This window comes from Malania oleifera, chromosome 10 (assembly GCF_029873635.1).
Source record: "Malania oleifera isolate guangnan ecotype guangnan chromosome 10, ASM2987363v1, whole genome shotgun sequence".
Classification (NCBI taxonomy): Eukaryota; Viridiplantae; Streptophyta; class Magnoliopsida; order Santalales; family Ximeniaceae; genus Malania; species Malania oleifera.
Genome location: NC_080426.1, coordinates 41,416,604 through 41,439,020, shown reverse-complemented (window position 1 = coordinate 41,439,020; position 22,417 = coordinate 41,416,604). Strand labels below are relative to the sequence as shown.

Genomic DNA, 22,417 nt, shown 5'->3' with positions numbered 1-22,417 from the left:
GTGTTTATGTTTAGGATAAGTGATAGTTTCATTTGATTCTAAGTGATGCAATTGTTCATAAGTTAAGGTATGTTGAAATGTGTGAAATGTGGTTAGGTAATAAACTTCTAAGTTCATGAAAAATGATTGGTTAGCAAATTTCGGGGAAAAAATTTCAAGGAGAGGGGGGAGATTGTGGAGACTTGAACCCAAAAAATAAAATAAAATAAAATAAAAAATAAATAAAGGAAAGGAAAAATAATAGAAAGGAAGGAAAAGGGGTTTGGCCAAGACCAAACCATTGACGATTTCGTGGGACTCAGAAGAACCGTTGACAGTTTTCCTATAGGGCAAACTACCAAGAGCGTTTAAGTGCCAAACCGTCGACAGTTTTGCCAAACACAGAAAAATCATCGATGGTTTTCTGTGGGGACAATGTCAAGCCCCGAACCCCGAAATGAGACCCAGGGGTGAGAATGAAATCTAACATGTCCCTGTATCATACAAATCATCCAAAGATACAGGACAAAGGATGAGGGTCCGATCCCGTGGGTTTCCAAAGCACCCTAAACACATCCAACACAATCATATACGCAGCAGAAAAATGTCATTCTATATATACATATGCAGTACCATACCAGAGTCTATACAAGAGCAAAACACGGCTCTATCAATAACGTGCAAACAGGTGCCCAAATACATCTCAAAATGGCAACTCATCAAAAATACAGTCTTAGCACTTACCCAAGCGCTAACCGCAGTACACCGCCTACTACGCTCCCTACACCAGGACGCTAGTTCTGGTTACTCGAAGTACCTGTAAAAATGTATGTACAGCAGGGGTGAGACACCTCTCGGTAAGGAAGAACACAAGTTATATCGGTGTATAGTATTTGAGTGTTATCATGATGCAACATATACGCAATTAAATGCAATCCAATACTAGTTTACACAGTGCATACACGCACACATACACATACACATAATCAGCAATCCTAGTGTCGTCACACCCTTTGGCCCGAAGTCGGCCCGCGACATACGGAGTTAGCCCGTAACCAACCCGCGAACACGGCGCTACCGGCACATGGCTAGTCCCTAACTCCCATGGCATCGTACCGGCGCTAACTGGTGGATCCACACCCTTCGGCCTGATTTACCGAATTAGGATCACACCCTCGGATATAGAGCCGGACACTCTTGCCTACATGGCAGGCGATAAAACACACGCCCTCAAATATAGAGTCGGACACTCTCAGTACTTGGAACAATTTCGGAATCGCATTCCTACTAGCATTTCAACATATCACACACAAATGCATGCTCATATAACCAAACAAACCACATCCATTTGGTTATCTAAATCATGGTTTTTCAAACACATACAGTTTAAACAAGTCAAGGCACGACCATCCCTATAACACGGTATAAATCAACATATACGTTTAGTTTTCAACAATACCAGGGATGCAGCTCGTCGCCCCTTTTTTCCCAAAACTGTAATAATGAAAAATCCATAATTTTCCCCGTTATATCCCCCCAAATGAGTAGCCAAAACACACACAGGACCGCGAACCACAGTTCCATCGAGTCTAATTTAAAAAATAACCAATATAAACACAGTTCCCCTGACCTTTTCCCCGAATAGCAAATCCCGAACTCCAATGTCCCTAGACAGCGAACCGAGTTCCAAAACTTACAAATCACAGTACAGAATATACTCACAAGACTGTTTCCTACAAAATTACTAGATCGGAATTGAAAACCGAGCCTTACCTCAATTTTACGCCAAAACCCGAAAATCTCCATAGTGGGATTTTGATCCGTAGAACTAGTAAAGAATCCTTCCACGATCCTTGTGGTAACTTCAGATTCATGATTCTAGTGACGAACCACGAAGAAATCTAGAGAGAGAGAAAGATAGAATTTGAGTTTCTTAATGAAGAAGTAATGAAATTTGATATTTATAGACCTTTGACCCAGGCAAACTCATCGACGAAATGGTGCCCTCGTCGACAAGTCCCTATAGTCTTCTCATCGACGAGACGAGGAATTAGTCGACGAATCCTGATATTCTCGGTTTCCGAAACTCCTCAACTTCTCCTCGTCGACGAGAAGGACAAAGACTTCGTCAACGAATTCTAACTTCGTCGACGAGGCCTGCTCTTTTACCAAAATGCTCCTCTCTTTAAATATTTAAACCTACTTATCACGGTTTAGGTTTTTACAGACTGCCTACTTATAAATAGACAAAGGTCATTTTTTTATAGAAAAATCATTTCTCTCTCTCAACTCCGAAACTCTCTCTTTCTTTTTCATCTCTCTCTCTCCTCTATGCTCCTTGGAACACTCTCGGGTGTTCCATGATCCTTTCTCCCTCCTCCTGGCACGTAGGTCGTCAATCCTCGGTAGATGATCGAATAATTATTTAATTTTAAAAATTTCTATTTTTTTTATTCTAATAGATCAATTACTTTTTCTTGTTTTTAATATGGTTTTTTTTTTTCATCCATACCCTTAAATAATTTTTTATGCCCCCTCCTTAAGAACATTTTTGCCATGTTCAGTTTGTAAAAAAGTTAAATGATAAGTTAGTTATTATACTATCAACCAAAATTTATTTTAATCCCTATATTTTGAGTTAGTACACCTAGTAATTTTTATTCAAAAATAAGTTGTCATCTAAACTATTTTAATAGTTTAATGATTAAGAATTGGAGTTTAAAAAAAAATGAAGGAATGGTCCTTTGCCCTATGAATTAGTTGGACCAATATTTGAGGCTCATATTGTAACGACCCAAAAAATATTGATATTTAAATATTAAAGAGAGAGGAAAATGGAAACAAGAATAGAAGGAGGCAGTAGATTTCGTTGACGATATCACATTCTGAAGATAATAATAATAATAATAATTTTAAAAAATTGTCAGGACTCGTCGACGAATACAGGGGTTCTTCGACGAGAAAATGCCGAGCGAGAAATGGGCTACTCTGAATTTTGTTGACGAATACAGGGTTTCGTCGACGAATTTAATGAAGGACTCGTCAACGAGATGACGTGTCTCGTTGACGAATCTGACCCTATAAATAAGGAAAAATCGGATTTTTATCTCATTTCAGCGCCCCTCTCTCTCTCTCTCTCTCTCTCTCTCTCTCTCTCTCTCTCTCTCTCCTACGACTCTCTCTCCTTCTCTCTTCTTTTTCGGGCCTGTTTTTCACCGGATCGAAGATTTGAGGCTACCACGACGCTCCTGGTGAAGTTTTTTGCAAGTCTACCGGAGCTGATCGTTGGAAAAGTTGAGTTGGATTTCGTTCCAATCTTAGGGTAAAACATTTTATTCAGTATTTGTCTTTCCCTTAGTTATGAGAACTGTTACAGGTAAGAAAATACTGATATTTTGTTCTGAGAAATTTTGTTTCTAGGATGTTGAGTTAGGAACCCTGCGAGTGTAGAGCTAGAGTTTTATAAGGGCTTTTCAGAGTTAAGGTAAGAGAAATATGTTATGCTAGGATTTTTCATAATGTTATCAGAGATTTCATAGACACATATTTATACAAGTTTATTATACAGTATTTACAGAATATGAGTTTAAATGCTTGTGTGGTCTGAGTAGATTTTCATGTGATGAAGGAATTTATATAGCTTTTATAAAGTATCATACTATACTGAATACACAAATATAGACAGTATATACAGTTTATATAGTTTTTCCAGTATATGAGATTACACAGAATATACAGATATAGATTTATAATCACAGAGAGTATACAGAGAAATGTACATGCATATAAAACTTTTATATGAATAGTTTCATGAAACAAATATATATATATATATATATATATATATATATATATATATATATATACATATACATGCATACAGTTTTACTCAGATTAGTATTTATATTATAGTTTTATACAGAATAATATATACAGAGTTATAGCATGTCATGTTTCTTATTACTATAACATACAGAGTATACAGACAGAGATACAGAGGTAGCATCAAGATGCTACAGATACAGTATACAGAGATTATAGTATTTACAGTACAAAAAGATAGAGTTATGGTAATTTTGGAAACATGAAGAAAACAGTAAAAGAGTATATATGCATATATATATATATATATATAGTATCAGATTCCCGAGAAAAGATTACAGACAGATACAGATAAAGATTACAGAACACGATACCGTTGCTAGATACAGATAGAGTGCAACCACATATCTCAGATAGTGTGTGGGTACCGTCAACCGTGCTCGGAGAGTATGTAGCTTACCAATTCGCTGGGTGGAGGGGACCGGTTTGACAAGGTAGTAGCTAGTCCTAAGTTTAGGAGTGGATGCAGTTTGGCCGGACTAAGGTAGTGTAGAGTATATTGACTTATTTGAAGGGCCGACCAGATGAAGTCCCGCCTACGGGCCGCACAACCCTGTCATGAAGGGTCAAATCATGATGTACAGAGTTCAAGGGATAAAACACAGTTATGTATATGTATACAGTTTTATAGTATATGATAAGTATAGTATGATATTAGCAGTATGAAAAGTAGAAAATACAGATGATACAGTTATATTTTAAATTGTGAAAAGAAAGATATGCTTTATAGATTGTTTATTACATTACAGTTCAGTTGCTATTTAAAAGTATTCTTAACTTAATTGTCACACACTAGTAATAACATATTTCCACTTACTAAGCGTCGACTCACCCAATTACTTTAACATGTTTCATGTGAGCCAGTTAGGCGAGTAGATTAGGCTCGCGAATAGAGAGTAGTTTGATTACCCTGGTTATAGGGTAAGTTTTAACATAGTTGTATATATTTTTGAGTAGATGATGCTGGGGGGTATTTTTGAATGGTTATATAATATGTGTTCCTGCTGCTTAGGTATGGATGTAGATACACAAATTTTGAGGTCGTAGGTGCTCCAATCAATATCGGGTCACTTTGGACACTATGATACGACACCAAATCCGAAGATGAAAGTAACTCTCAAGGGAAATTAACTCATGACCTTATTATCACCAAAATTACAAATCGCCCTTATTATTTGAGCCAACCCAACTAGGCGATGCTCGTATATTATTGGTTACGAAATAATTTATACTAATTAAATATGCACTTTAAGTCATAATCAATTTTTAATTAAATATTTTGAAAATATTTTATGGGCTGAGCTCCTAATAAACAATAAGGATACCTGTAACATCAATTCATACAAATATATATATATATATATATATATATATATATATATATATATATATATATACGTGTGTGTGTGTGTGTGTGTGTGTGTGTGTGTTGGAGATTCGCGAATTTTAGTCTTTTAGATTTAAATTGGGGGTTGAGCACACAGCACTTAAAATCATTAGATGGATCAAGAGTTCGGTGCCGCTTCCTTGATCTAGGGTTTCTCCTGCTTTGCTTATAAATACAGGCTTAACCTTCTCCCAACTCTGTCACTCCACTCCTCCTCAGCTAGGGTTTTCTCCGTGACTGCTCACTTCCATTCTCCAGCTGCAGGGTTTCGTTCGCGGGTGCTCATTCCATTCTCCAATTTTACGTGTCTCGCTTCTCATTTTATTCTTATCTTTTCTAGACGCGGGTAGAAGTCTTATCATCTGATGAGAAAATACTGCAACAACATGATCCATTCCCTTGGTGATTATATTTAAGTCTCTGATGATATTTCTTCGCCCCTTCCGCGGCCCCCGCTCTATCGGTGCTTCTCAACCTTTTTTCCCCCTTCCCTGCTTTCGTTCTCTAATATTATTATTGTTACTTTTTAATTTGATTTTGATTTTGATTTCGATTTCATTTCTCTTTTTTTTTTTTTGTACTTTTTAAAAATTTTCCATTCTCAGATTTTGTTTTCAGAATCAGTGAATGATTTGTGGTGAGATGTGATGAGTAATCTTTTTGGTCCGTGTTTCTGAATCAGTCGTGACAGATAACCTTAGCCATTACTCTGATCTCTCTATTCGATCTGTTCAGCAACTTTCTCTTTTAGCGAACAATAAATGAGCTGTAATGGTTTTTATTTTTTCAATGGTATAATTTTTTTGGAAAAAAATTATATGCGCTGAACTCAGTAGGGGTATTCTTCGTATATTCAAAATAGATGTGTGAAATATTTTTACTTTGATTTTTATGAATTTTAACTGCTGTGATGAATCTATGAAATCATTCACATGTCAGACTTCAGAGATTTTCTCTCTCGAGGGAAAATCGGTGAGAGTGAAAATTCATATTTCTGAGCAGATCTAGTGGAAATGAGTTTTTATTTTTTTTTGTTTTTTGTAATAATTATATTTAAAAATAAAAAATAAATAGGGATTTATTTAACTACAAAAAGCACCTTTCATTTTTGGTTTTTTTAAATATTTTAAAACTTTTTAAATTTTCTAATAAGTTTACAGAAACTAATTTTTTCAAATAATAAAAATATTTTTAAATTTTTAATGAAAATTTAGAAATTTGAAAACATTTTTTTTTATGTTCTTATTTGAAAAGATAAGAATGGCGACTGACATCATTTTTCGAGTAAATATTGTCAAAATTTTTTATTATATATATATATATATATATATAAGAAAAATAATTTATTTTTGTAATTCTTTAAAACATTAAGATATAAAATAAAAATTATTTTTCACATCTAAATAATCCTTTTTGACAATGGTGCATGAAATTGGAGTGAAAAAAAATAGACTAGATAATTTTATAAAAAAATAGAAAATGTTTTCGAGTAAACAAAAAATGTTCAACTAAGAGAATAAATTTAAAAGGAGAATAATGGTGTCATTTTCTTTAAGATTATAAACATTAAGAGCCATTTGATATTGTTTTAAAAATAGATGAAAATAAAAACTAAAGTGAGAATTAAAATTTAAAATAAATAATAATTTATTTTATTAATACTTTTAAAATTAAAATGAATTAAAAACTTGTTTAAACAAATATTCATTTTTATTCTTCAATCAAATAATAATTATGAAATATAATTAAAATAATAAAGTAAAATAAATTTAAAATATTATAATAAAAATAAAGCTAATATAATTGTTTTTATGTAATTATTATATTTTAGAATTCACTTTATAACAACTATCATATTTACATGACTGTTAAAATGTAGGAAAATATTTTATAAATAATTTATTAGTTTTAATTTTTTTAAAAACATTTATAAACATTCATAAAATTTTTTATTTTAAGTGAACCATAAATTTATATGATTATTTATTTTTATTTAGGGATGAATAATTTAATCTAAAAAAATTAATTGTAGATACCAAAATATTTTGCATTGTCAAAATAATAGAAAAAGACAAACATTATATATATATATATATATATATATATATATATATATATTATATACACACAAACATTTTGACACTTAAAAATAAGTTACTTTTTTTTTAATTCTTTAAAAAATTTAAAATAAAAGATAAAAATTATTTTCACAACTAAACAACCCTTACCATTTCGTTTTTTAAACATTAGACAATTGAATCATACCATTTTCTACTTTTCAACATCAAAATTAAAAATAAAAATAAAAAATCAAAGGAGCTGCGCGGTAAACGAAGCATCCCTCCGCGTGGAATCAAAATATCAAAACAAGCTTAGAATCAAAAAGACGCAACCACATAGTTTTCTTGATCTAGACTATACAGTGGCAACCCAAAAGATGATTTGCTTATTCTGCTCTAATAGTTACAGATTTACTAGACAAAACTCTTCTTCCTTTCCTTGCCAATCGCTGAAGGGTGGGACTTCGAGCAGTACGCAATCAGACTCAACTGTTATCAGGGGGAGTTTGGGATTTCTCGACGATAAGTGATTCGATTTTCTGCTCATAAGAAAAAAATAAAGGTTCCTTGAGGAGAATAGAAGAAATAGACAATCAAATAAAAGAATGATAGGGATTTATTATCCATTTCTACTATTACTTGTACTTTTAAGATTACTACTACAACTACAACTACTACAATGACAAACCAAGTGTTCATAAAAATTCAACATACAGATAAATTTACTCACCAAACATATGTAAATGTAATCCCTAACAATTTAGAAACTTAACTTCAGCATATGATAAGCACAGCTATCAAAAAATTTTCTGTGAAATTTTGGTGGGTGTTTGTGGAGAAAACAAAATCGTCATATTTTGTTCCACAGAGCATTGGAATCCGGAGAATAACCTCATTTTGTTTTAAAAGAAAATTGTTAATCTAGAAGATTCAATAGTGAAGTCAAATGTGAAGGAAACAAATATGGAAGTCAATTTGTTTCAACGTTATTTCCATAAGGATAAGATGCTGTCAAGAAAAGTTATGCTCACACCTGCACTGATTTGTTAACTTCTTCCAGTTTATGCAACAGCAAATCCCCAGGCACCAGGCCCCTGCACTCCATCGAAGGATGGCGGGGTGAACCTGTCATCTGCATAATACCAGTGTGAAAAGTGCAATCATTTACAAAACAAAACAAGGGAAAAACAAACTACACTAGAAATTGTAAGATAACATCTCTTCAGAGTCGAGAACAGATGGAAAAATCAACTGGTTTCACGTTTTTCCTTCTGATAGATGACTTGCAAAATAAAAAATATAGATGAGGAAGCAACAGCGAAAATGATACAAAAATAGATTAAGAGCCAATTTAGTTATGGAAAATAATTTTCATTTCATTCCTCCAACGAAATACAAAAATGCCACCTTATTTTCCAAATCGAGAACTTGGAAAAAGAACATGTTTTCCAACTTTCCAATACAAATGTTGGACAACTAGAAACAATGTGACATTTTTGCAATTATTTTGAAGACTGAAAATGAAAAATGAAAATTGTTTTCCACAACTAAATAAGCCCTATGAAGCATTTTCTTTGCATTTTATTAGTTCACTATTCAGCAAACGCACTGAAGGGGAGCAAAATGGAGAAAATACACATTCAAATATTAAAACAATTCAATTACCAAACAAGTCCAGACAAATTCAGATTCAGATTCAGATGGTCATTATTTTAGCAAAAGACGCCTATTAGACTAATATATCTATATATTCTAGTCATTCTAGGAGCCTCCATGACTCCAAGCCATGTGGTTAGATGTACTGATTTCAATAACCTAAAAAACAAATACTACGGAGTTATTTGGTATCATTTTTAGTTCCTATTTTCAGTTGTTATTACAGTGCAATAAAGGCACAGGGCCACAGGCCCACAATGTGTTTGATTGCATTGCTAGATTTTTGGTTCCAGTTATTATGTATTGTGCTGTCACAATACTTTCATTTTCAAAATTCACTTGGTTGTGGCCCTTGGGGCTTCAATCATTGATAAACAATTTTTATAATTAATAAAGTTAAAATAAAATTGCCATGTAAATTTAAATAAAAATAAAAATATATCCCCAGATTTTCTAAAAGTTTGAAAAAAAAAATCCAAAGTGGGAGTCTTGTAGAAATACTGAAGAGAGAATTGAAAGGCATAAGCTAATAATGTTAACATCTTTCTACAAAAAAAAAAGTGCTAATTAATTTCAATTATTTTACAATAGAATCTTTTAATTTGTATTTTTCTCTATTTTTCATTATTCTAATAATATTTCAACTGATTTGGTCTTTGGATCTATTTCTAAATGATGGATTTATAAAGATTTAATGGCGGTACCATCATTTATCAATTTAAGGATGTTATATTAATGAATCTATATTTTCTCTAATGTGAAAAAAAAAAAAAAAATCATGCATTTGATCAGGTTTCTAGTTTTCGTTTCAAGTTCTAGGAACAAAAACCTCGTTTTCAGTTTTAATTTCTGTCTTTCAGCTTCTATTTCTAATTTTCATTTTCAACATTTTTTAAAAGTGATACCAAATCACCCTTAAACACCCACTTTTACATTTGTTGCTATTTCCTTTTTAATTTCACAGTAACTGAACGGCTAAATTTATAACCGAAAAGTAATTGTTGCCTCAGACATTGGTGCTCCAAGGACCTTTTGTTGACCTCAAATAACAAGCACCAAGGTTTTTGAAGCAAGGCACAAGCATTCAAAGCTCCGCCACCCTGGTCCTGACACTGGCATCCCAGTAGCACTGATAGAAGTCCTTCCTTGCACTCACTCTGATCAGTAAGCTCTACTCATATATTTGTTACAAACTCTATTATCTCTAAAGATCATCCTACTTCAAGGCTGCATATCACTGTATCCAGATTGATTGCGAACTCCTGGAATTGGACCGAACAACTGCCATTTAGGGGGTGTTTTTTGTACTTAATAGTCTCTAAATAAAGATTAGACTCTTAATGGTCTAATATTAAGAGAACCAGTTTTGCTTGGTTAACTTCTGAATAGGTGCTAAAAGCCTACGTACCGAACAAGCATATTCCCCTTCACAGGCTCTTAGGGGTCTAATAACCAGTTTTGTTTGGTCAACTTCTTAATAGGGTGCTTAAAGCCCTCTTACTGAACTAGCATATTTCCCTTCACTGATTCGGCCAGAAGCATTAAAATATCCCAATTTGTCCCTTTCCAGTCTTCTCTTCTCTCACGCAACGCATGTCTCCCCCATTTCTCCTCTTGACCCTCTTCTCTTCTCTTCTCGAGACTCCCGACTGTTCATCTATCTTTGGTAAAAGCCAAGAATCTAAAAAAGCCCTGTGAGAGGTATGGACAAGGAAGCTTCTGGTGAAGTAGCGCAACACACCCACTGTTCAACTCAACTGCAGACCCTTTCTTATCCCTGTAGTCAGTACATTCAATTTTTCGCATTTTATCTGGTTTTTGTGCTTGCAACAACAGAGCTCCACACAGATCCAGCAGCGATTCTCTCCTTGGATCTCAGTTCAGAATGATTCAAATTTCGTGTTAATTTTGCTTGAAATTTTTAAGTTTTCAAATCTTCTTGAAATATCTTAAAATTTCCAGCTCTCTTCTTTGATCTGTCAAGAATGGATGATATTCTGTATTCTCCTCCATCGGCTCAATAATAGAATAGCCACAACTATTTCTTTCCCCTTTTTTTTCCCTAAATTTTTAAATTTCTATCACGGGTGGATGATGTGTAGGTGGGAGGGGTATGTTGGTGGAAACATTAATCTTTTCAATGAAGGTTTCAGTCTTGGTGGGGTGATTGCCCAAATAGATTGCAAACATATATTTGTAAAATGCCTTCTATATGATTTGAATATATCACAATTAATTTCGTAATTTGTAATGTGTAATTTTTTTGTTTGTATTTTCTTTAAAGAGAAGAAGAAGAAGAAGAACAGATCTTCAATTTTTTTAATATGTTTCAAAATTTTTCTTTTTATGCAATATATTGGATGCATTTGTTTTGTTTATTTATACAAGAAAAATTATATAAATGTGTTGTTTATTTATAACTGAATAATTTTCTGTATGTTTTTTTTTTCAAGTTCTCATGAAAATGTTTAAGGGTTAAAATAGTATTAAAAAAATTCATATTTAGACCTTTGCGAAATGACCTAAATATTCAGTATTCAGGAGTTTACTTTAGCTCTAATTGTGATTCATAGATTCAAAACTGAATTTAACATTCCATGCTAAAAGCTTAATTTTGTCAAACACCCCCCACTATCATCTTTGAGGTTTTGTCCAAGCACTGGAATAGGAGTGTTCAAGTCAACATGACCACAAACTACACTGACAAACATATGCAAGGAATAAAAAATTCAAGAAACTGTCAATGGCAGCCATTTGGGTTTCTTAATAATTGCGATAAACAACTACAAATGGTTGAACATAATGAAACTTGTTAGAAGAATAGATCCTTCAGAAAGCAGAACTAGCATTTTTCCCCTTTCACATGTCTACCATAAATTGAAGAGAGAAACTTGGAGTGCGCACTCGGGGATATGTTTGGCCTAGGGGAGAACATGTTCTGACATGGACGCTCAACCATTCCTACTACCAAACATTGCCATGAAGATAACAGCACCTTCAGCTCTCTGATTTTCCTTAAATAACTACAGTTTCCAGAAGGATCTATAAATCCCTCCCCTTTCTCATTTTTGTGATGTGTTGTAAAAAATGGCCTGTAATTTTCAATTTTCAATTGACTTGTCACCAGAATCCAGATCCCAGACTTCAACCATGACTGTCACAAATATTTAGATATGCCTATCAATCCTCCCCCTCCCCCTCTCATCTCCTCTCTCTCTCTCTCCACCCAAATGCAACTTTTCTTTAGATATAATAATAATAATAATAATAGAGAATGATAAGAATAACTGAGTAATTAAAATCCTCTATCTTATCAAATGCAAAAAAAAAAAGGAGGGGGGGGGGGGGGGGGAAGGAAGACACCTTATCAAGATAACTAACTTAAAAGCCTCTTCCTCATCCCTTCCCATCAAAACTAACACAACACTTTTTTTCTTTTTTTTTATGACCCGAAATTCCAACCTGGAGTTTGGACAAACCCTTCCAGGCAGACCCAAATTGGGGGATGAAAATATTCCCGCTCACCCATTAATGCATCCCTGTTAATTCACTAAAAAACTAACAAAGCACTTGAGGTTATTCAACAAAGGAACCCCATCCAAATCTACAACCAGGGTCATCAAGATATCCAAATGCAACTTGTTACAAGTTTTCCTGCAATTATTGCTTATTTCTACTTCACGTTGCCTTGTTAAGGTATCCCTTTCTATTTGCTATATCTCCTCATGGGTTTCTTCAGCCCCATTTCGTAAAGAATTCAAAAATTTGTATCCAAATTCTTGTTTTCAAAAATGAAATAATATGTTGTAGTATTATTGCATACTCTACAGGAAAACATGTTTGGACAATCAAATTTGAGTTTAGTTTCTGGTGATGAGATAGATAATGTGTGTGCTTAGATAATCTAAAAATTTGATCTTCATCCATTTTCTGAGCAGCCAGTGGCAGCAGTAGGCAGTCAGCACTCGGTGACCATGACAAAAAGAGGAGAAAGGTAGAACATGTGATACAGGACCATCCAACAACTTAATTCTCAATTCTAATCTCCTAAAACTTAATACATTAGGGCCTTTTATAGGTTCACAATGCTTGGAGGGAAAAGAAACTAAATACAAAACCTAATTAAATCAAAATACCAGCTTTCTAAATATAATTAACCAAGAATCTAGCTTCCTAAATAACAAAATCCTAGAATATTTGAGGATATGACCCTGATAAAATTACCTTAAATGAAATAAATGAAAATAAAATAAAAATTAGGAATGTAAAACAGATCTTGCTTCTACATTGCATCATTCTCCCCCAATTAAAAGTAATTTGACCTATGTTAAAGCTAGATATACATTATTGGCACATAACCTAACAGTTTAAGCTTTTAGGTAAAGCACTAATCTAACATAGTATCAAAGCCATGATCTCTATGAGGAGGTCATGAATTCTAGTCTCGTTGCCCACATAACCCTGTTTATTATGTGGTGTTTAAAAAATTATTATATTCCGCGTAAGCTACATTGTTATTTATCATTTGTTTATCTCTCTGCATGCTATCAGGATGCACATGCAGGGGTGTTAAAGCTTGACATATATTGTTGGTCCACAACCTAACAGTTTAAACTTTTAAGTAAAATGGTAATCTAACAACCTCAAATTTAAAAAAATTGACAAATTAAAAATGCAGATCATGACCAAGCTTGAGGGAGGCCAACATAATGTGCTGGCTTCAAAACAGAACTTTGAGTGAAGAGCCTGTGTAGGTCGAACACACGAACTAACAAATTTATGTAGGATGATGAAATCAATTGAGTTCAAGTCTCATTGCCCGTGTAACTGCATCTATTATGTGGTGTTTAAAAAATTATTGTATTCCCCATAATAGGTGTTATATATCATGTGTTTATCTCTCCATGTGCTATCGGGCTGCACAAGTGAAGGTGTTAAAGCTTGATATATATTGTTGGTCTACAACCTCACAGCTTAAGCTTTTAGGTAAAGTGACAAACTAACAACCTCAAATTTTAAAAAATTGGACAAATGAAAAATTCAGATCATGACCAAGCTTGAGGGCGGCCAACAGAATGTGCTGGCTTCAAAACAAAATAAGATCATTCGAGTGAACAGCCTGTGGAGGTCAAACTAACAAATTTTATGTAGGATGATGAAATCAACTGGTTGGGAATTGAGCTCCAATTCCAAGGCAATGATAAAATCAACTTGTTGGGAATCAAGCAACAATTTTGAGGCATCTATCATTTTCTACTCTTCGTTTTGAATAACCTCTTCCTGAATGGGCTGAAAGGAAGCCCATCTCTACTAATTTGCGACGATTGGGACTAAAAAATGGACAAGGATGCCATGCATTGAATCTCCTAGCAACAATCTTGCCAAATACAGAGGTAAAGGTAGCCACAATTTATTTTTTATTTTTTTATTTTTTTCTGCTTCAAAACGGTCCCGAAAAGGACAGTTTGGTCTGGTCCAGTCTGTCTGACTGAACAAGATCAGTTCTGTCTGGTTGGACCAATACTAGCTTATCTGGGTAAAAATTAGGGCAGTTTTGTCCCTCCTGCAGCCATGGCATCTTCAGTTGCTGCGATCGATGATGATGGTGGAAGCTCAGGTGAAGGAGATCACGCAGATTGAGCATCTGTGGCAGATAACAGAGATTTAGGTGTCAGCATTGGAAACATGCAAGGACATTCATTCAAGGATTGGTAGTCATGGCATGGCTTGTCTGTGGAAGAGCTCAAAGATGACTACAATGGACTGACAATGAACTCAACAAAGATGACCATGAACTTGATGCTGGATACTCAGGGATTCAGGATGGCATGTCTTGTTTTAGACCTTTATTCAATGGTGATGACAACGACATGGAACACTTAAAAATTCAGGCAGCAGGCATCCGTAGCTCTTGAAAATGGAGCCTTTTAATGGCTTTGAAAGGACTCAATTGAGGCCATAAATGTTTTTGCTCAAGTACATTGCAATTTGCAAATGAAAAAAAATGGTGAAAGGGGAGATTTAGTTAAGGGCAGGTGCAATCGGCGGTTAGGATGGTGGCAGAGGTGGGACTGACACAAGTCTATTAGACTCAAATTGTGAACCTTACAAGTTTGAGTTAAATCTTATAGACAGCCCTCTCAAACACTGATTTGCGAATCCTGTCAAATGACACTTACAGCCGCATCAGATCAGAGTCTGCTCTCATACCGCTTGATGCAGGACAACATCCAACAACTTAATACTCAATTCCAATCTCCTAAAACCTAACACGAGGGCCTTTTTTACAAGCTTACAATGCTTGGATGGAGAGGAAACTAAATCAAAAACCTAAATAAACCAAAATCCAGTTTCCTAACTAAAAATAACCTAGAATCTCTTCGTAAATAACAATATCCCAGGATATTTGAGGATATGACCATAATAAAATTTCCCTAAATGAAATAAACAAAAAAACAATAAAAATTAGAAAAGTAAAACAGATCTTGGTTGTATGCTGCATCAACATGATAGATGGGAGGAGAAAGAAAGAGCTGGGGCTTTTGGATTTTACCTAGTTTCACAGAAAACATCTATTTTAGAACTCAAAAAACAAGGGTGTTTTTGGGAGTACAATCCTAAAAACAGTTCTCCAAAAATGACTAATCAATGTGTTTTTATATATTTCTTAGTGTTTTTGGATACAGAAAAGTTAATCCCTAAACATAACCAAACAAACCTAGTTATTCTTTTCAATGTGATATCTTATTCTTCTTCTTCTTCTTCTATCATGCAAGTGTTTCTTATTCTTTTCTTAACCATCTTATTTTTTCAGTCTTTGCATAAAATCCCCCCCAATCTCTTCATAATGTTGAATAACTGGTTCTAATTAACAAAACCAATTATATTTGGTACCTCCACCAATTCATTATTTTCCTTTCTAGCATTACTAAATTTACATCCCATAGATGGAAATACTTCAGTTAAGTTTATCTTAGAGTCTTTAGATTCTAATTTTTTATCCAAACAAGAATTAAGAATAAGTCACTGTCTATCATTATTTTCCTGGCTATCATTACTAAATTTACATCCCATATATGGAAATACTTCTTAGTTAAGTTTATCTCAAAGTCTTTAGACTCTAATTTTCTATCCAAACAAAATTTAAAAATAAGGTACTACAATTTTATAATCCACCCCCCCCCCCCCCCCCCACAAAAACAATCCACCCCCACAAAAGGCCAAAAATACCATAAGAAGACAGATAATGCATGATAGTGTCTTGATTCACATCCGTAATGGTTGCAAGAGTGTCATGGCATGTTACATGTTGTAACAGCTTTCCAGGCTGGCTGGGTATTGCTCATGAGATTTTTTTTAGGGGTTTTGAAACAATTGGAGGGAAGAAGAATATTTGATGCCAGAGTTTTATCAATACCTTGAAACTTTTGGAAGGTGATCTCAATACAGCTGGTCCTTCACTTAGAGAAACCGTATGAGCCATCGTTCCCCCTTCACTAGTAGGTTTCCACCTCCCAATATCTATTATTATCTTTGAAGCTTCTGTTATAATGACCTGACAGACACGGATACAATGATATTACAGACATCTCCTTTTGTTATGATAATAGCACAGTACAAACCAATATTACACAGAATTCTACACACACAGAGTCTCACCGTATATTTGGAGAGGCCTTGGATTTGGAGTTGTATTGGATTTGGATAAGATGTAATATAAAATTGTATTGAAAATTTTCCAAATCCACCCAAATCTAAATCTAAGGTCTGAAATCTATGCTTCCAAATGCAGCGTCATTGTTTTCCAATGCATAAAAATAAGAAACCAGGTTGTGTGGTAACAGATGAAGTCTATTCTACCTTCTTCAGAAAGCCGGGGTTGGAAAGCCCTTGAACCAGCAGCTCATCAACAGGTGCAGCTTTTCCACGTGCTATACTTTCAAGCCTAAAGGTATGGATTCCATATACCGATTGCAAGCAACCTGTAGGCATCAAAATATAAAACAACATTAGCCCATATACATGAAACAGTTTCTCCAAATAATGTAACTTAGACGAAAGAGTGTTAAAACAAAGTCAACTGAATGAATAGGCTGTAGCCCTGACTAAACAAAAGAACGTGTGGATTTGACAATTTAGAAACACCAATATTTTTATAAGGATAAACCGGTTCAGGGATCTAAAAAGTTCAGCAAAACAGAACTTATAGAAGTAACCAGTGCAGAAAACTGCTAAAATTAACTAAAATAAGCAACCCATTATACTTCAGGACACAGTAAACCCCCCCCCCCCCCCCCCCCCCCACCCCAAAACACACACAAGAAAATTTTCATTAAAGGAGAGAATATACACATCGAGAATAAGAAATACTCCTAAGAAATGAAATAGAAGCCCTCTAGAGAGAGAGAGAGAGAACAAAATCAAAATAATTTCCTGCCAATCCCACTGGGAAATCAGAAAAATATTCCTTCAAAAAAACCAGCTGCATGGCCCAAAGCAAAGCCATATAATTTACCCTATTCTAGAGCAAAGGTGACGTCAACCTCTTAACAGCAAAACTAAGCATGTTCCATTCCCCTCAAATTCCCCCATGAGACCTCAAAAGCCACATATCCACAGAGACTACCAGCATCATTACTCTTACCAACATCTCGAAAGGAAGTAACCAAGAAATCATACACTGATTTCAGACTGACTCAATTCTCTCCAAATAATCCAAACAATATTGTAGTCACTGCATTTTGTCCAATGGAAATTTATCAAAAACACAGGAGTTTTTCTTCCCCATCTCATTTTCACCCTTGATTTTCTAATATTTTTCTCCTTTTTTGCCCTCCTCTAGCACTTTAAAATGGTCTAGAGTGTGGGGAGGGAGGTTTGTTGCCAAAATTAGGAATTTTCTAGCTTATTTAGGGTTTTCCTTCAGAAATGCCTTTTCGCCTCTCTTGAATTTATTTTGAACTTTTTACTATTTTTAGTGTGTGAGTTAAGGTTCTCTATCAAATTAAAAAACTAAAAAATAAAAATAAATAAATTTGAGGACTTTTTTAATAAAAAATATTAGGTGTGGGCACACACACACAGAGCACGGGAAACGACAATGCGTTGAATGAACAATCTAGCATGCCTGCATGGGCATATGCATCTTGCGCACCTTCCTCCTCTCGAGCCAACACTAGACTCTAGCCAGTTCTGCTTATGAATCCTTTTTTTCTCATTGTTCTTCACACACAAATCTCCTATTCTCCTCCATTCCTTTGAGTAATACTCCCCATCTTCTCTCACAAACACAAAGATCCTTGGCCATCCATCAACCAAGACCAAAGACCATCTCTCTCTCAATCTCTGAGGACAACGAAGGAAGAATAAAGCAAATAGTGCATCTTCCCCCTCCTTTGTATTATAATAATATTATTTTTTTAATGTTATCATTATTATGCAAAAAAAATACAAAAAAACAATTGCTATTCTTATTATGTCAAAAGTCCAAAAATACTCTTTACAGTGCATTATCATGCAAAAAATCCAAAATACCTTGTATGTTATTATCACTATTATCATTATTATGCAGAATATATTTTAAAATATTTAATCAACTCATAAAAAATTTATTATATTCAAAAAAGAAATTCAAACTACATTATAAAATTCCTAAAACAAAGATTTGGTTTGTTATGAGATGTGTAATGTTTTTGCATTTATTTAATTTGTGGTTTTAGTAACTTTAGGGGTCTGCTAAAATTGCTTTGGATATGTGGCGTTTACATACTAAATAAATTCTCAGTGTCTCACATGATCATCTGGAACTATAAGGTGAAATGAATTCGACGACGATCACTCTAGAGGGAGCACATTAGCGCTCTTATAGGGTTTCTTGAGATAAAAGAATCCATGAGTACCCAATCAGACTACCATAAAGAACAAAACGTACCTTAATATTTAAATGGAGAGTAATTCAACATTGTGACTAAAACATTGATTTTTATGCTTGGTTCCTTTTAGAATCTTGACTGGTTGTGCACTTAAAAAATATGATCAATCTGATGATGGACGCATAACAAGGGCACACTAATACTCTCTTAAGATCCCTTGAAGCAATATGATCTTTGCATACCAAATCAGACTATCACCAATTGATGTCATGGGGACACATAATAAAAGGACTAGTAATTAAAAGAAGTAAAGGATGATCAATTTGATTTGGCAAGTATGCATAGTTAAATAGGTATTGTTTATGGAACAGGTGTGTTGGGGACACCATTATCTTCCCTCACATAATGGTATTCCTAAACTTAATAAGGACTATATAGAATAAACCGTACCTTCTATAGATCAAACTCATATTAGCTTAGGTTCTCTTTGAATTGGTAACCATCAAAAGATAAACACACACACACATCCATATTTTCTTCACCATCCCATCGCGGGATCAGATTTGCTTTGCAAGAATAGATTGAGGATTGTTAGCAACATGTTTAAGGGTTTTTGATGATATATAATTGCAACATGGTCACAAATTATTGAAAAAGGAACACCATTTGTCATACTTAGGGCACAATTTTAAGCTTTTCCACACCTTTCTCAAGTGTGGAGGAAATGTTTGCAAAATCATCATTGATGAAAGATGTCCTATGAATATGGTTTCTATACATAGGGTAACTCGTATAAAGTTTCATTCGAAACCTCACCCAGATCCTTACGAGATATAACTCGACATGTTTGTGAAATATGTTTGATTCCTATCCAAATGGGTGAATATTTGGGAGGGTCGAGGATTTTAGGGTTTAGTTAATAGTTATTATGTGCTTAGTTTAATAAGTACAGGATTGTGTATTAGGAGGCTTGTTTGTAATATTTGTGTAATTTAGGGGTATTTTTGTAGTTTCATGAATTTTTTAGGATTACATTTGCAATTTCATCTAGTTTTAGGGGGTAAATGTGTAATTTCATGTATTTGAGACTTATAAATAGTGTGTGGAAGTCAAGTAGACATTGGTCGTTGAATTTGAATTGAGAAAGTGAACGTGTGTTTCCCCTTGCATCTCCTCTCTCCTCTCTTCCCCTTTTCTTCACCCCCTTTCCTTCCTTCTATCTCTCATGGCTACAAATCATTGATGTTGTCCCGCATTACTTCCACCTAGGCTTTTCATTGTAGGATTAGATTGGATGCAAAATAGTGTGAACTCTCATAAGGCAAGGGGTCTCCTTACAGGCACACACAATACCCCCATTTAGATTGAATGCTTTCCCATCCATAACATGTGATGGGTGATGACTAACGACCCTACTAACTTCAATGTGGGTTACAAGCGAAACTCTCAAAGTTAGGACTAGAACTCAACCGTTACTAGATCCTTAGTGCCTTCCTTTTCAGACAAAGCCAACAACCATAGAGCTTTGGTCATACCTAAAAGGAGGATTGCATGGTCACGTATTGCATTTAGAATTACATCTTTATTGTGTTTACATGTTCATTGGTTGATTATAATTTGAGTGATCTTGAATGATCCTAGTGCTGCCGAAAACTTTTTAGTATAAATCCATGGAGCCGATCAAGATCATAGTGACCGAAGAAGAACTATAGGATGTGATGGCATGTATGGAACTGGCAACAACACCATGGAGATTGCCTAAATCATTTCCCTATGTTTCCTATGTTCAGTAGCTAGTAGGATGAAGGTCGACTTGACTCAAAATGAGTTAGAAGACATAGATGATTTTGGTGAAGGTGGACTTTATGCTAGCAATATAATTTCCCCCAAACTTATGGAAACATCGCCTTTTTTCTAGAAATTAAAATAGATGTGAAAATGATTAGAACAATCACTGATAAATACCGTTGTTCCACCTTCAACCAAGTTGACATGGCTCTAACAGTTGAAGAATGCACTCCTTTACTATCTTTATGATTAAAGACAACTCACAAAGTATACTAGTACAACCTAAGGCTCATATTTCTTAGGCAATTGGTAAAAATATTAGGAGTAAAAGTGGAAGACATAAAATGCATGAAAAACAAAATCAAGTGAAGGGAATGTTCAAACGCTAATGTGGGATTACATGAAGAAAGTGCTAAATGAATCCGCATATGAGACTATTATGATGTTACGGCCCTCGCCATCTATGGACTAGTCATATTTCTAGAAGGATTGAGTCACAATGATGACTTCATAGTATTGGTCTTCACTAAAATACAGGATGGAGCTAACCCTGTCTAGCCATCTTGGTAGAAACTTCAATTCCCTCAACTTTGTTGAATCATTGAAGAAGCAAGATTCAAGTGTTTTCTACCTTTGCTCTATATTTGGATGCAAAATCAGTTCTTCCTAGAGGCTGATCGTTTTCCTAGAGTCTACAAGAATAATATCAATATCCTTCAAGAATTCGCAAAATACGAGTGGAACGGAATCAGCATACAAGGGTGGTTGAAAAAGTTCAATACCTTTTCCTTTGATAAGGTCTAATGGAGCATACCATGGATCCCTCTTTCATTGATGACATACTAATGTCGAAGTGTACCTTGGGTCCCTTTATTGGGATCTTGGGTAAGCACACGTATTTTTCATTGATGCTTCGAAGGCAGGCAAGCTAGCAGCCGAGTCTCAATGACGCATGGCCAACTATAGTACGAGTTTGAGTAAAAGCAAGAAGGTGCCACCCCAAAAAAAAAGCACTTAGTAGATGCGTGGAAACAAGTGTACATTATCAAAAGAGATACGTGCACCACCTAAGTGTATCAAGAGCAGAAAAAGAATTGAGTCAATTTTTTTTCAATAATACGAAAAAGTATATTAGATAGGGGGAAACAAAGGAACAATGTGCGAGGAAGGAGTCCACCAAAAAAAAAAAAAGACGAAAATCACACCATGAAAGTAGACAAAAATAACCAAGAAAACCCCCTATCAAACCCTTTCCATCATAGTTTACTGAGCTCTTCAAATTTGCTAATTCCTTTTGACCCTTCAATTTACAACTTTTGCCACCATCCCAACAAACCACATTTGGTCCAATATCACTCAACTTTAAATCCAACTAATCCAAAAGACCTTAAGCTTCTAAGTCCTTGGGAATCTCCTCCATGGGAATAGGCAAGATTCCATCCCTACACTGTAAATTGTTAACCAAGCCATCGTTTTTAAAAATAGACACTCCCTCCACCTTCCAAGCGGCCAAGATGAACAAAATATAAATCTCATACTTCATTGCATGAATAAAAAACGTACCCATATTGTTTATGAATCTCATCCAACAACCCCCACCACAATCAAACTCACTAAAATCATCACTTTCTGAATCTAAAATATCCCCCCTTTTCTTTTCTTTTCCCCATTGCTACACCCAGCCTCCTTGGTAAGATATTCCACTAGGCTAAGTTCTCCTCCAGAGTCCCTCCTTAAAAACTTTGTCCCTGTCACACCCAAATTTTCTCTTTTTTCATCAAGCACCTTCCTCA

The 22,417-nt window shown here is 34.6% G+C and overlaps 1 protein-coding gene and 2 non-coding genes across 4 annotated transcripts in view; 2 read left to right on the top strand and 1 right to left on the bottom strand.

The window, feature by feature from the left end:
- Positions 1 to 5,604: 5,604 nt before the first annotated feature.
- On the top strand, positions 5,605 to 5,677 carry LOC131167177 (small nucleolar RNA Z199). Its single transcript, XR_009140035.1, has one exon. It is a non-coding gene; the product is annotated as a small nucleolar RNA Z199 (small nucleolar RNA).
- Positions 5,678 to 6,147: 470 nt separating this feature from the next.
- Positions 6,148 to 6,253, top strand: LOC131167178 (small nucleolar RNA R64/Z200 family). The gene has a single exon (XR_009140036.1). It is a non-coding gene; the product is annotated as a small nucleolar RNA R64/Z200 family (small nucleolar RNA).
- Positions 6,254 to 7,452: 1,199 nt separating this feature from the next.
- LOC131166170 (uncharacterized) overlaps positions 7,453 to 22,417 on the bottom strand; it is a 31,003-nt gene continuing 16,038 nt past the window's right edge. For both annotated transcript variants that reach the window (XM_058124486.1, XM_058124485.1), the window contains exons 4-7: positions 16,825 to 16,946; positions 16,382 to 16,519; positions 8,342 to 8,440; positions 7,453 to 7,847 (exon numbers count right to left, since the gene is read on the bottom strand). In XM_058124486.1, the coding sequence (XP_057980469.1) occupies positions 7,794 to 7,847; positions 8,342 to 8,440; positions 16,382 to 16,519; positions 16,825 to 16,946 (413 nt within the window). In that variant the 3' untranslated portion in view covers positions 7,453 to 7,793. The remainder of the gene's footprint in view (positions 7,848 to 8,341; positions 8,441 to 16,381; positions 16,520 to 16,824; positions 16,947 to 22,417) is intronic.